Source organism: Sprattus sprattus, assembly GCF_963457725.1.
Source record: "Sprattus sprattus genome assembly, chromosome: 8".
Lineage (NCBI taxonomy): Eukaryota > Metazoa > Chordata > Actinopteri > Clupeiformes > Clupeidae > Sprattus > Sprattus sprattus.
Genome location: NC_137927.1, coordinates 16,980,105 through 16,992,239, shown reverse-complemented (window position 1 = coordinate 16,992,239; position 12,135 = coordinate 16,980,105). Strand labels below are relative to the sequence as shown.

At 42.5% G+C, this 12,135-nt stretch overlaps 1 protein-coding gene across 1 annotated transcript in view; it reads left to right on the top strand.

The window, feature by feature from the left end:
- The window catches only part of itga11a (integrin, alpha 11a), a 35,017-nt gene extending 27,547 nt beyond the window's left edge, over positions 1-7,470 (top strand). Inside the window, exons 17-30 of the mRNA XM_080844099.1 lie at positions 835-974; positions 1,210-1,320; positions 1,751-1,836; positions 1,955-2,159; positions 2,408-2,506; positions 4,467-4,543; positions 4,656-4,739; positions 5,010-5,100; positions 5,259-5,372; positions 5,699-5,782; positions 5,885-5,995; positions 6,183-6,278; positions 6,789-6,902; positions 7,376-7,470. Of these exons, the coding sequence (XP_080700225.1) occupies positions 835-974; positions 1,210-1,320; positions 1,751-1,836; positions 1,955-2,159; positions 2,408-2,506; positions 4,467-4,543; positions 4,656-4,739; positions 5,010-5,100; positions 5,259-5,372; positions 5,699-5,782; positions 5,885-5,995; positions 6,183-6,278; positions 6,789-6,902; positions 7,376-7,453 (1,490 nt within the window). The 3' untranslated portion in view covers positions 7,454-7,470. The remainder of the gene's footprint in view (positions 1-834; positions 975-1,209; positions 1,321-1,750; positions 1,837-1,954; positions 2,160-2,407; positions 2,507-4,466; positions 4,544-4,655; positions 4,740-5,009; positions 5,101-5,258; positions 5,373-5,698; positions 5,783-5,884; positions 5,996-6,182; positions 6,279-6,788; positions 6,903-7,375) is intronic.
- Positions 7,471-12,135: the final 4,665 nt, after the last annotated feature.

Below are 12,135 nucleotides of genomic sequence, written 5' to 3'. Positions count from 1 at the left end.
ACCATTTTCATCTTTAGTTGTCTACCCCTAATCCCAGTCAGATGTGCCTGGGTTGCAGTTGATACAAGTTCAGCACTTTTAAAATGGAAACATTTTTTTCATCAAACCTACCAAGCCTTAAGATCTGTGGCACTCTTTGTAGTGTGTCGCTCGCTGGGCTGAATCATTAGGTTTTACTTGTCGTTGATGGAGAGCCTTGTCTTCTATCAGTGCCTCATGCAGTAGTCTGCTTCCTATTAAGCCAAAGCAGAGACATGTCATCACTGGCACTGCTTTGTAGCATTAGTCAGGATTGTCTTCAGTGACTGACCTTTGGAAGAGTTTTAAAGACTTTCCTCCCCGTGAGTTGAGATAGGAGCCAAAATAACAGCTCCCTTGCAAATAAGGCTAGACCTAAAGGTAAATTAACCTGTTAAAAGAAATAAGTCAGCTTTTGTGCTGAATATTTTATTTGTACATTATTTACCACTTATAGTCCTCAGGGGACATGGTGAGAGGGATGCTGGGATCAGATATCCATTACACCAAGACATCCATAAATTCAAAGTCTAGGTCATCATCCTCCTATGGAAAACTAAACATATATTTAAAAGCTCTGAGGACACATTTACACATTCTTCTTATTCATAAGTCACCATCCTCTTTGGACCCCTCTGCTGCATTCGTCATTACCTATAAATGATTAATGTCAAAATGTAATTTCTATTTTATTCAAACTTCCTATTTAATCATTGGTCCATCTTTCCATACTCGTCAAAGAAAGATTTTGTGTAGTTGTTTTATGTGTCTCCAATAGTATTCTAGTCTCATGAAGGAATGTCCCTCTCCGCTTAGCTCTGCAGTACAACGTGTCCATTGAGGAGAAACGTTTTGCTCCCCGTGCCGTGCTTGATGAGACGGACAGGCAACAGCCACGTAACATCACACTTTTGCCTGGAGAGGAGACCTGTGAGCATGTCTACTTCCACGTCATGGTGAGAGCATATCCACATGAATGATGGATGAATGGGACACAGACAGTGTGTCGCGGATATGGCAGGTGCAAAGGTTTTACAATAACATTTAATACTCATCCATAAGAGTTGCGGTATGGTGGAATGTTATTCTTAAACACAGTTGGTGGCCACTGATTAGTAAGCATAATACTGAATGACCAGGAGGTAACTGTATGATGTGAGGTCTGATCTCATCCATTATTCTCTTCCTCAGGAGACAACCGATTATGCCCGACCAATCGTCTTCAGTGTGGTGGTGGCTGCCATGGATCCACATCAGGGCCCAGCAATGGACGATGGCTGGCCAACCACAGTTAGAATTGAGGTAAGGCCTGGTTTCCCCCTCCAAAAGTCTCGGTCAGTCAAACTCTGAGTACCTTCATGAGTAATGTATGAAAATAAAATAAAAAACGCAAAGTTAAAGCCTTTACGCAGTGCCAGTCAGTTCTTCCACTCAGTTCTCTTCCACTCAGTATTCAAGTGTCTTCTAGAGCCAATGGGTTGCTCAGATACAAATTTAGTTTCAGTCAAAGTTAAACAAACAGTTGACAACCATTACGGTCAGTACACTTGCAAGAATGTAAACACTCAACCCCAACTCAATTTCAATGTAAAAGTGCAAATAATGTTCATGTCAATGTTTCAAGACTCAGAGATCGCTCAGAGGTCAGTGCAATATATTGGTCTGAGAAAAGTTGTACTGTTGTAACTGCAAGATTTCACAATAGTTGACTTGGCTGCATGTTACTTTGCAGCTGCCTTTCTGGAATGGCTGTGATGAGGATGACCGCTGTGTTCCTAACCTGGTATTGCAGAGCCACTCTGATCTAATTACTCGGAGGTAGGTCACTTGGAAACAAGTGAAGTCATCATACTCCACATGATATTGATATGATGATGCTTTATTCACATACTATGCACAAACAGAATCGGCATGTTCCCCTGTTTTTTTTATTCAGGCAGTTCTGTGGGCAGGTGGTCCATACACGGGGCACAGTCTGCTTAAGTCAGGACGATGTCCTGCCATCGGAGAGGATAATCGAGGCCTCTCGCAGAAGAATGGTGGTGGACACCCGTCTGGAGAACCGTGGGGAGAACGCCTATGGAGCTCGTCTCAACATCTCCTTCTCCCCCAATCTACGCTTCTCCAGTCTCGTAGCCAAGGTACTCACTCATTTAATGAGTTGTCCATCCTTCTTTATGATCTTAGAGGTTGCACATAGTATCAAATTCATTACATGACTTGTGCCAAGCTATGCCATGGCCAAACGTATTATACATCATGTAAAATCATTTAATGTAAGTGTTATTTTTTGTTATTAATATGTCACAATCCATATTGTACTTTATGGCAACTTCCAAGATTTCCTACTACAGGCATGTAGGTACATACATTTTCTCTGCCATTACAGGACAATACAGACGTCAAGATAGAGTGCCGCAATGTGGAGAAGAAAAAACATGAGAAATCCTGCAATGTCAGCTCACCTTTCATGAGAGCCAAGACTCAAGTGAGTCACTGCCCTACATATCTTTTTCTAAGGAGTCGATATATTATCGTTACAGAAGGTGATCCCAAAATAATTGGGGAGCACTTACACTTCCCTTTTATGAGCAACTACTGTACAGCCCTACAAGGTGAAGTTAAGATGAACTGGTTAACTTCAGATGGCTATAAAGAACAAGATGATCTAGGGGTGATCTAGGAATGTATCGTTCTGTTAGTAGCTGTTGGCATGAAATTCATTATTGGAAATTTGATTCTCCAACTTCCTTAGGACCCTCTTTCTGTGACCACTAATGGCCCATTCAGCCCTCCTCAGCCCATAAATATAGACCTTTAAAGTCCAGAACATGACCTCAGTAGAGAGGTCTCGTTGTTGTGTAACAGTGTTGTGTGGAGTTCAGTCTGTAAGCGACTCAGAGACATACAGACAGTGGGAGGACAGTGTAGCTTAATGTGACAAAGACACAAAATATTGTGTAGTATGACCTTGATAACATTGCCACTTTATTGCATTGTTTAACCAAGTCATTGGGTCATAATGTGTTTTATTGGGTCTGGAATGTCAGACAATGCCAAGGACCTTTAAGGCATTGAATGATTCATTTGAGTAAGTCAGTTGTCTTGACTGAGGTCCAAACCAGCATGCCTCGATGGGGACATTTAAGTGAGACCGACGTTAGGACTCGCATCTTCATCACTGCCAAACAATTACAAAGTCCCTACAGAATACATGGAATGAGCTGTTAGGAAGCCACAAACACAGAATCACAAAAACAGCTTCAAACACCAAACCACTTAAATCTGTCTTCCTATTCAGATGAGGAAATGTGTAACCTGCTTCTCTCCCTGTTTGCCAAACGATAGTTCAGGTACTTGAACATGGTGATAACTGGACTGATCTCTCTCTTGAAGGTTTGACACAGATGAGGTCCCCCCCCCCCCCCCTTCATGAATGAAATGTGTGGCTGTTTCCTTTGAGGGGCACATAAAACATTTCAGGCCCAGAGAAGTGCATGATTTTCCATGCGCGGCTGTGCCAGCATTCAAAACCAATGGAGCCATTAGCCGCATCGCCCGGCAGTCTTTTCCAAGCCCCATTTCAGAGAGTAAGGACAGGGTTATTATGGAGCCCCCCCCCTCAAAGGACCTCATATAAACTCACCCAGCAGCTCTGTAATGCACATCATTTTGGTTGGGCATACCAAGCAAACAAGCATTCCTTTGACATATCTAATTCATGCCGCATTCAGGAGGGGGAGGGGCAGCATGCTGGAGCCTGTTCCCTTTTGACGTCTGTGTTCTGTCAGTAATGTGCAACCTCCTGTGCGTATAAAGTAAATACCTGATTAGGCATTTTGTGTGGGGCCAGCAGGCATCCATCAGGGCTAATCCCAAGAACAAGACAGATAGCTCATTACAGCCTTCCTCTCCCCCAAGCTGGAAAGACTTTACAGTTGTCTTTTCTTCTGTACTGAGATATATCAGGCCCAAAGGTTTTCTCTTGTAGCACAGGATTCAACTCGAAAGAAGAAGACACTGCACAACTTGTTTGTTGTGTAAATGTGTCAAAACCTGCTTTGCTAAAACCGTGGCTATGTTGCTGCACTGGCACTCATGGACTACCACAGTGCATGCATGTGTGCAATGGTTTTGATCAAAAGAGAGAGGAACAGGCTCTGTTTCTTAAGAACCCACTGTACCAACAGTGCTGTGTGCAGGTCAGGGTGGAAGCCAAGGATTTACTGCAGGTTATTGCAGGCTTTTCTCTGCAAGCCTTTAGGTACTTTAGCTGCATGTTGTTGGTGGAGTTCTAAACATATAGCACTGAGACTATTGTGTATAAAGTCTTTCCTCAGTCTTTTCCAGACTCTTAATGTGTCACATAAACAGTGGTATGCAACAGTATGCTGTTTCCCTCCTTTAGAGATGCAGTACTAAAAGTCACCCTGTCCCTCTTCTTGAAGGTTTCTTTCCGTCTGGAATTTGAGTTTAATCGTTCTATGGTCTTGAACTACGTGCGGATAATCCTACATGCTAGCAGGTGATAACTGTGACACACAACACTCCAATACAACGATCTCCAAATTACAGTAAATGTTAACCATTAGTTTCAAGAATTGACATGTCTGTAATGCCTGTCTCTCCCGTCGCAGTGATGGACAGGAAGTATCCCTCCAAGACAATGTAATTGACCTTTTTTACCAGCTGAAATATGAGGCTGACCTTCTTTTTACAAGGTGAGAACTCGGTTTTACTATGTTTATCAACATTATTTGCTTTTGCACATACAGCAGTATGGTCTAGGGCAGGGTCAATGCTTGTGAGGATGACTTCTATGACATAAGTGAATCTCCTTTCCATAGCAAAGAAGAAAATAAAACATCAAAAGGCTTGGTAGATTAAAGGGTACATGATGATCACCTCATACTACTTTTGTATGTCCTGATGTTGTCCAAATTACATATGCAACTGCACAGCAAAATAATTACTTCCCTCTTTCTTTCCAGAGACTCAGATCCTTCCCGTTATGAAATTGAAGCTGACCTGTCCTTGGAAAAGCCTGGAAGCGTAGGGCCTCCTTTTAACTTCACCTTCCAAGTGAGTCATGAGGCCAAATGTCTCTATCTCTCTAGAGATATTGTAGAGATATTGGTCAGAAATAATACATTACTTATGAGTTTCACTAACAGTTCAGTGTGAGTTCAGCTGCAACAAGAATCACTATGCTACCATCTCTATCCATTTTCTCTGTGCAGATTCAAAATTTAGGCTACTTTCCAGTGCGGGACTTGCAGCTGAATATTGAAATCCCTGAGGTGACAAAGAATGGAAACCAGCTTTTGCAGATAACCAACTTTCAGATAGATCAGGTAAGAAGAACTTACACAGCACATATGGAGAGTATTTGCTAAAAGCTGCAATAAAGCTCTGTCTCGATTCTTATCTAACCAGAATTGCTACGATGTCACCACTTCTTATTTTCCAGCTAACTTGATCTCTTCACTCTCAGTGGAATATGTCCACACGAGGATAGACAAAGAACAATAAGACAATGTGACCTAAATTTACGTCTCTTGATGTTGAACTTTTTATATAAGTGCTAAATGACCAATTTTAACCATTACGCCAGAGGCACCATTTTGATTGTGATTCTTATTCAAAATGAACCAAACTCTTCAAATCTTCCACACCTTAGATCGATGGCACCCACTGCATTCCACCACAACATGTGGCACACAGTCGGGCATCTCCTGAGGATCTGTCTCGAGTATCACGTCTGGTAATCTGTCTTTGGTTGTCTACACAGATATTATCCTTTATTTGTGCATCCATACTGATGTAGCTACAAGAAGACTGTGTAAAACCTTGCCTATCTCTGCAGAATTATACAAACATGTTAACAGTACCAGTCCAGTGCAGCGTCAATCTGCCGCCCCACAGAGACGTTGGTGTGCGTGTTAGAGGGATCCTTCGTATTGATTCCTTACATGCTGTAAGTACTATTCAAGATCATCATAACTTGTACTGTCAACACTGAAATATGAGTCATTCAAGCTTCACATTCCAATAGAACTCTGGCAATTCATTCAGATAGTATATATTCTGTCACTTTATTGCTGTATGCTTCTTCTAAAAAGAATTGTACAGGTAATGACTGAAAACACTGTCTTAATGTCCAGCTGAACTTCAAAACGTTGGAGTTGGTGACAACAGCCTCCATACAGCTAAGCTCCTCAAGCCCAATGTTTTTGTTTGAAGAACGGCCTCTGAGACATGTGAGTTTATTTATGAGTACTTGTTTGAGACATTCTAAACAAGCTGCACCACTCATAAACACAGCAGTGCGTGCAGCTTGCGGATCTGCATGCTAACATTTCACGTAGGCCTAATCATCACTACTGTGTGCCTAGAGCCAGGGGTTCAGTCCACTGCCCTGTCTCCTGTCGCTGTTTGCTTTGAGAGTGCTTCCTTTCTCCAGCATGTTCAAGCTCAGTGGAGCCAAAGGACCGAAAGGACCATGAGAGAAATTCAGCTTTTCTTTTATACTGAGTTGTGCTGCCATCTATGGATGCCCTATGAGTATACATCTGCAGTAACACAAAGCATAGCATGCAGGGGCTCGCAAGCAAACGTATTTTACACTTTTTTTTTTGTCAGTGTGTTATTAAGCTCTGTATATAATCTGTATAATTAACATTTTGTCATAGAAAAAAGGTGTCAGAGAAAGCTATTCTGCTGTCCATATATGTCTACTTAAAATGTCCTATTCCACTGCATTTTCCTAGATAATTCTGGAAATAAGAAAAGAGGAGGATTATCGGATCCCTATCTGGATTATTATAGGGAGTACTCTTGGGGGGCTATTACTGCTGGCCCTTCTCAGCCTGGCTCTGTGGAAGGTATTTTTCTACTTCTATCATATATCTACATACAAACACGTGTCTATAAAGAGTACGAGGCATAAACTGAGAGAAAGAGAGACAAAAAACTTTGACAATCTCTAATTCCAATCCAATCATCTAACATAAAGTAGTGTGACCGGTAACATTAATGAAGCATGATCGTCATCTAAATGTTTCATGTGATGAAGCCATTTTAAGTGAGGAGTTAGATTAGGACTAATTGACAAAAAAATAACCAGCATAACCAGAGGGACATCGCCATAACTTCACAGTTGACACACATTGACATTCTTACTTACAATCTGTCAACAGTGTATCTGTCCTACATTTAGCCAACACATCAATTACTTTTTTGTGAGAACAAAATTAACTATTTCTTAGGTTTAAGTGTAGATTTAGTGTTTCCTTAGATATCCTTTCCTCTCCAGTGTGAGTATGTTGCGTATTCATTCCATTCCTCCCTCTCTCAGCTGGGCTTTTTCCAGAGGCAGAAGCGGCGAGATCATCCTGAGCAGGAGGCCAATGGGAAGGTGGCTGAGGAGCGGTAACACAGGCTGCAGCCGGGCACCAGCACACCTATCACTCAGGGACCGTCCCAGACAGACCGTTACAGAAGTCTCCGCAGACAGCAAGGGGAAAGAGCAGCACTCTGAGCACTGGATGACCTGTCCCCCAACCACTGAACCACTGCACAGATCCCAACACCGTCCTGCACTGCCGACTGAATACTGCACACACAGGGACCTCGGCTCGACATGCAGCATCAGTCTTTTTTTTATTAAATAAGGACCTGAATTTCTGTTGGGCAGCAGTACCATTCCTGGTCTCTGGTTTCTTCATTCATGACCTGAATGTCAAAGGAGCCTCAAAGGAGTGGCCTTTCATATCTAATTTGATCGATTTTTTTTTTTTAATCTGGTGCTTTCTCAGAGTTCACGAAGCTCTGGAACAACAGGAGTTGGACACACACAAACACACACTCTTTTGATGTGAGGTGACATCAGGCACTGGAGTGAACAGCTCTGATCCACAGCGAACAGCATAACAATGAACCAGTCACAAGGACCCGTGTGACTCCCCTGACATGTCATCCATGCACTGGTTTCTAATCACCCTACAGCGGGGTACTTCTTCCTTAGACTGCCCCCTATGGATAGCTCTTAATTTTTAAAGATGGATATCCTCAATGCGCATTCCTGACTTCAATGCACTTTTTTATATTAGAAATGTAAACTTGAATTTTGTAAATAGGCAATTGTACCTTTTTATGCCATAAACAAGTTGAATGGTTTGTTTTATGTAGTACTCAAGCAAGGATTGTGGCATTACCTTGTAACGATAGGAACTTTGGCGAGCTTTGATGACTGATGTCTGAAATTCTCTCACAGGCTTTGCACCTCAACAAATAACCTTTGTGAAAGGGTATGCATATTGTACAGTAGTAGTTCTGTATATGCTGTCAAGATTAACAATGATTTGCAGAGGAGACCATGAAGACATGATAATAAGGTTTACTGATAGGGGGGTTTGGACGTGCTAATATATGTAAAGGGGTCTAAAGTATTAAGTATTGCTGCCAGGGAATCACAATATTAAAATTATTTAATTTCAATTATTTCATTGTGTTCCAATGTCCATAAACAGCGGAAGTTCTTAAGACAGTTAATGTGTTTTTGAAAATCATATGTATTAATAGTCAAAATGTAGATTTTGACTAATCTTGTTCCAGATGTGTACCCTATAGGATATAAAACACAAAATGAGAATGAATTTGCCAAAACAACTTAAAGATGATTTCATACATGCATCTTGTGTAAATACTGTCTGAGTATTTTTTTTATTGTGAGATTTTGATGACAGACTTATTCACCAGTGGCTATTAAACGTAAAGTATTGACAAACCCAAAGTGATTGACATAAACATTTAATGGTTTCACCAGTCATTTTACAGATGACCCCTACACAGACCCACACTGATGGACCATGGGAGATTACACTCCCTGGGTCACCGATAGCAGCCGCCTCCACTAACCACACCTGCCAAGGCCAAATTTACCATTTCAAACATCTGGGAAAATCTCTCCCCTTGTGCAAGAGTTGCACCTGTTAAAACCTGAAGAAAGTAACCTCTGTGTCAGTCCACCTGCAGCATGGAAATTGGCATCAGGATTAGATGGTGTCCCTTTCCTATTGCCTTACACCCGTTGAAGATGGCTAGGTAACTTAATTCATTAAGGATTTGTGGGCTAGTCACCTTTGGTAGTAGCCTATAATTCTCACAAAAGAGTCACAAAATATTTCCCCACATTAATAAACAACAAAAGTTTGGTAAAACACAATGGGCCTCATTCTCAAACGCAGGAGAAGAATTTAAGAAGGACTTTCTTCTTAACTCCACTTCTGTGGATTCAGGACAATATTTTCCATTCTCCAACGTTTTCTCATCTGGGATTTCTTCTGAACTTCAGAAGACTTTCAGAACGCGAAATAGCAGTCGTAACTTTGCCGGAGTCTTCTCAAATGCAATTGACCCTTCGCTAAGCCACGCCCGAAAACCGCCCCAGGCCAATCGTAGTTTAGCAACGGTATCTAAGCGCGGAGGACCTGAGAAGCTTTTGGGCAAAGTGAAGATTCCGAGGCACTGTGCCTATGGGCAAAACCGACAGCCGATACCCAAAGAGTTTGGAGGGTGGGGTTGAATTTTTTCATTCCCAAAACTCAATATGAGAAATGCCGTGAGTGGATAAAGAAGTGTGGGAGGCCCCAATCGCAGCTGAATGTCTCGAAGATTACAAAGAACACTTACATTTGCTTACAACAAGCTAATGTTAGCAAGCGAGCTAACTCATCTCAGTATTGCTTGCAGTAAAATGACGGTCCTTTGTTAACAATGCACATACTTTAACGTAAAATGAGACTATAAGATACATATCTACTTTTCGCGTTTGACATACTGTTGAATGTATTTTGGCACTTTGTTAAGTGTCCAACATGAGGACAAGCTAATGTTATCAAGCTAGCGGATAGTTAACTCATCTCAGTATTGCTTGCAAATGATTACGGTTCTTTGTTTAGAATGCGTACATTTTAACGTAAAAAAAAATGGTAAGAGACAAGATGCAGGCTCGCTTTGACATACTGTTCAATATATTTTAGCATTTTGTTAAATGACGGCCGACACACGACTTCCCCAATCCGATTGCTGCTCTCCCTGTGTCAGTTCCTACGCGGGAGCATCAGGAGGGTTGCCGGAGGTTTCAATATGTATTTCCCCATTGTCTGACTTTGCGCAGATATCATGTATGTATCCCTCAAAAGCATACTGAAGCCCCTTTTGCCTAGTTCTTTCAGAGATCTCCCCTGAACTCCAGAAATTAGTAATTATCTCTCTGCGGACGTCAGATAACGGCACTTATCATTGAGATTGATATGCCAGGTACAAAAGCTTGTCAGGCGTAGCAACAGTAGTTAAGGTGGGCGGGGCTTAGCGAAGGGTCAATTCCTCAATGTGATTCCTCAAATAACCACAAGATGGCCCACGGGGTTCAACTTAAGAAAGCTCTTCCGGGGGAGCCAGCTCTGAACACATTATCAAGCGTGCGAGAATGCAGCGGAGGTCTTTTGCTTACGTTGTTTTTCCGAAGTCCGTAAGACACATTTCAGAAGAACTTCAGAAAATGGTCGAGTCATTTTACAAACTTTCACACAGCCTATTATTTTCTGTCAAACTGAGTTATCTAAACTATGAAGAGTGAATGTTGAATGTGGACCCAGAAAGCAAGCATATATCCATCCACTGGGGGATTTTGGTGAAGTATGCCACTTCTGAACCGCTCTCAGACCGCCATCACCTTTAGTTATTAAGATATTAAGAAAACAACATGAAATTTCTGAATCAAGGGTTGGTGTAAATTAATGAAGAAGTATAAATTAATAAAGACCAGTAAACCGCACAAAAACCGATGAGCAAAAGGCCAGCGGACCGCCAGCTCTGCGCCCACTGGGCCGTCAGTGGTCTACTGGCATTTTGCTATCTGGGCAGTCAACTTATTCTATTGCTACCAGTTACTTCTGGCCACATCAACCTGAATGGAGAGGAATGAGCATGCATTTGAAAAGTTTCTTGGAGCTCATATGCTGATGTATGGATGGATAGGGAGAGAATGCCTGGGTATGGCTGCAGTGCCAATCACCCAAAGGGAAAAGAGGGGAGTGTACACACTACCAATGACCCACCCATAACTCAAAAACCCCAATGTAGTTAGCCTGGTAGCCACACTGGGTGTTGACAGTAGGGAGAAGCCAGGGAATTGCTGGACATTATTGTGGCCGAGTTGAACAATCCCAAAGCAATAGCCCAAGCATTAGAGAGGCAATTTGGGAGTTCTGCACCAGCAGTCATTATGTGAGGTTCACTGAGAGAGTTCACACTTCAGGAGAAAAGATTTGTGTTTTTGCTGCAGAACGATGTTATCTTGCCTCTAAGGGCTTTAATGAGGCTACCAGACTGGGCCTTGCTAAAGAGGACTTCGTTGGCGGGTTGCTCCCAGCACCACTGTGCCAAAAGGTGCTACTGAACCCGTAATCTTGGAGGAGGCCCTAGAGCGCTCAAGGTGCTCGGCAGAATTAGGGATACAGACTTAAAGCTGCACCCTGAGCAATTTCTTTTTTAAGGGAGATATCCTTTCACAAGGTCAACCAAGCTGGGATAACGACAGAGACTGGCAAGGACTGTAAGAGAATGGCCACAAGTTGCGTGCTTTCCTTGGCTTACCCTCCTATTACCGTAGCTTTGTCCTATTCGGCTTCGCTACCACTGCGAGCTGCCTGCATAGCTTGCAGAAAGATTGCAGAAGTTTGAGATGGGTCCAGAGCAAGAGGCTGCCTGGAACACCCTCAAGTAAGCACAATGTGAGGCCTCTGTCCTTTTCGCCCCAAATCCAAAGAACTTGTTCAATTCATTCCAATTCAATTAAATTGTAGTTATATGGTGCCAAAACAATATAATTGTCTCTAGGCGCTTTACAGAACCCAGGGCCGTCTTCTTTGCTACGTATGATCCAGAACGCGGCGGCACGTCTGGTGTTCAACCAGCCAAAGAGGGCACGTCACCCCGCTACTCACTGAGCTCCACTGGCTGCCGGTAGCTGCTCGCATCAAGTTCAAGTCACTTATGCTCGCCTACAAAGTGCTTACTGGGTCTGCGCCCACCTACCTAAATGCTCTTGTA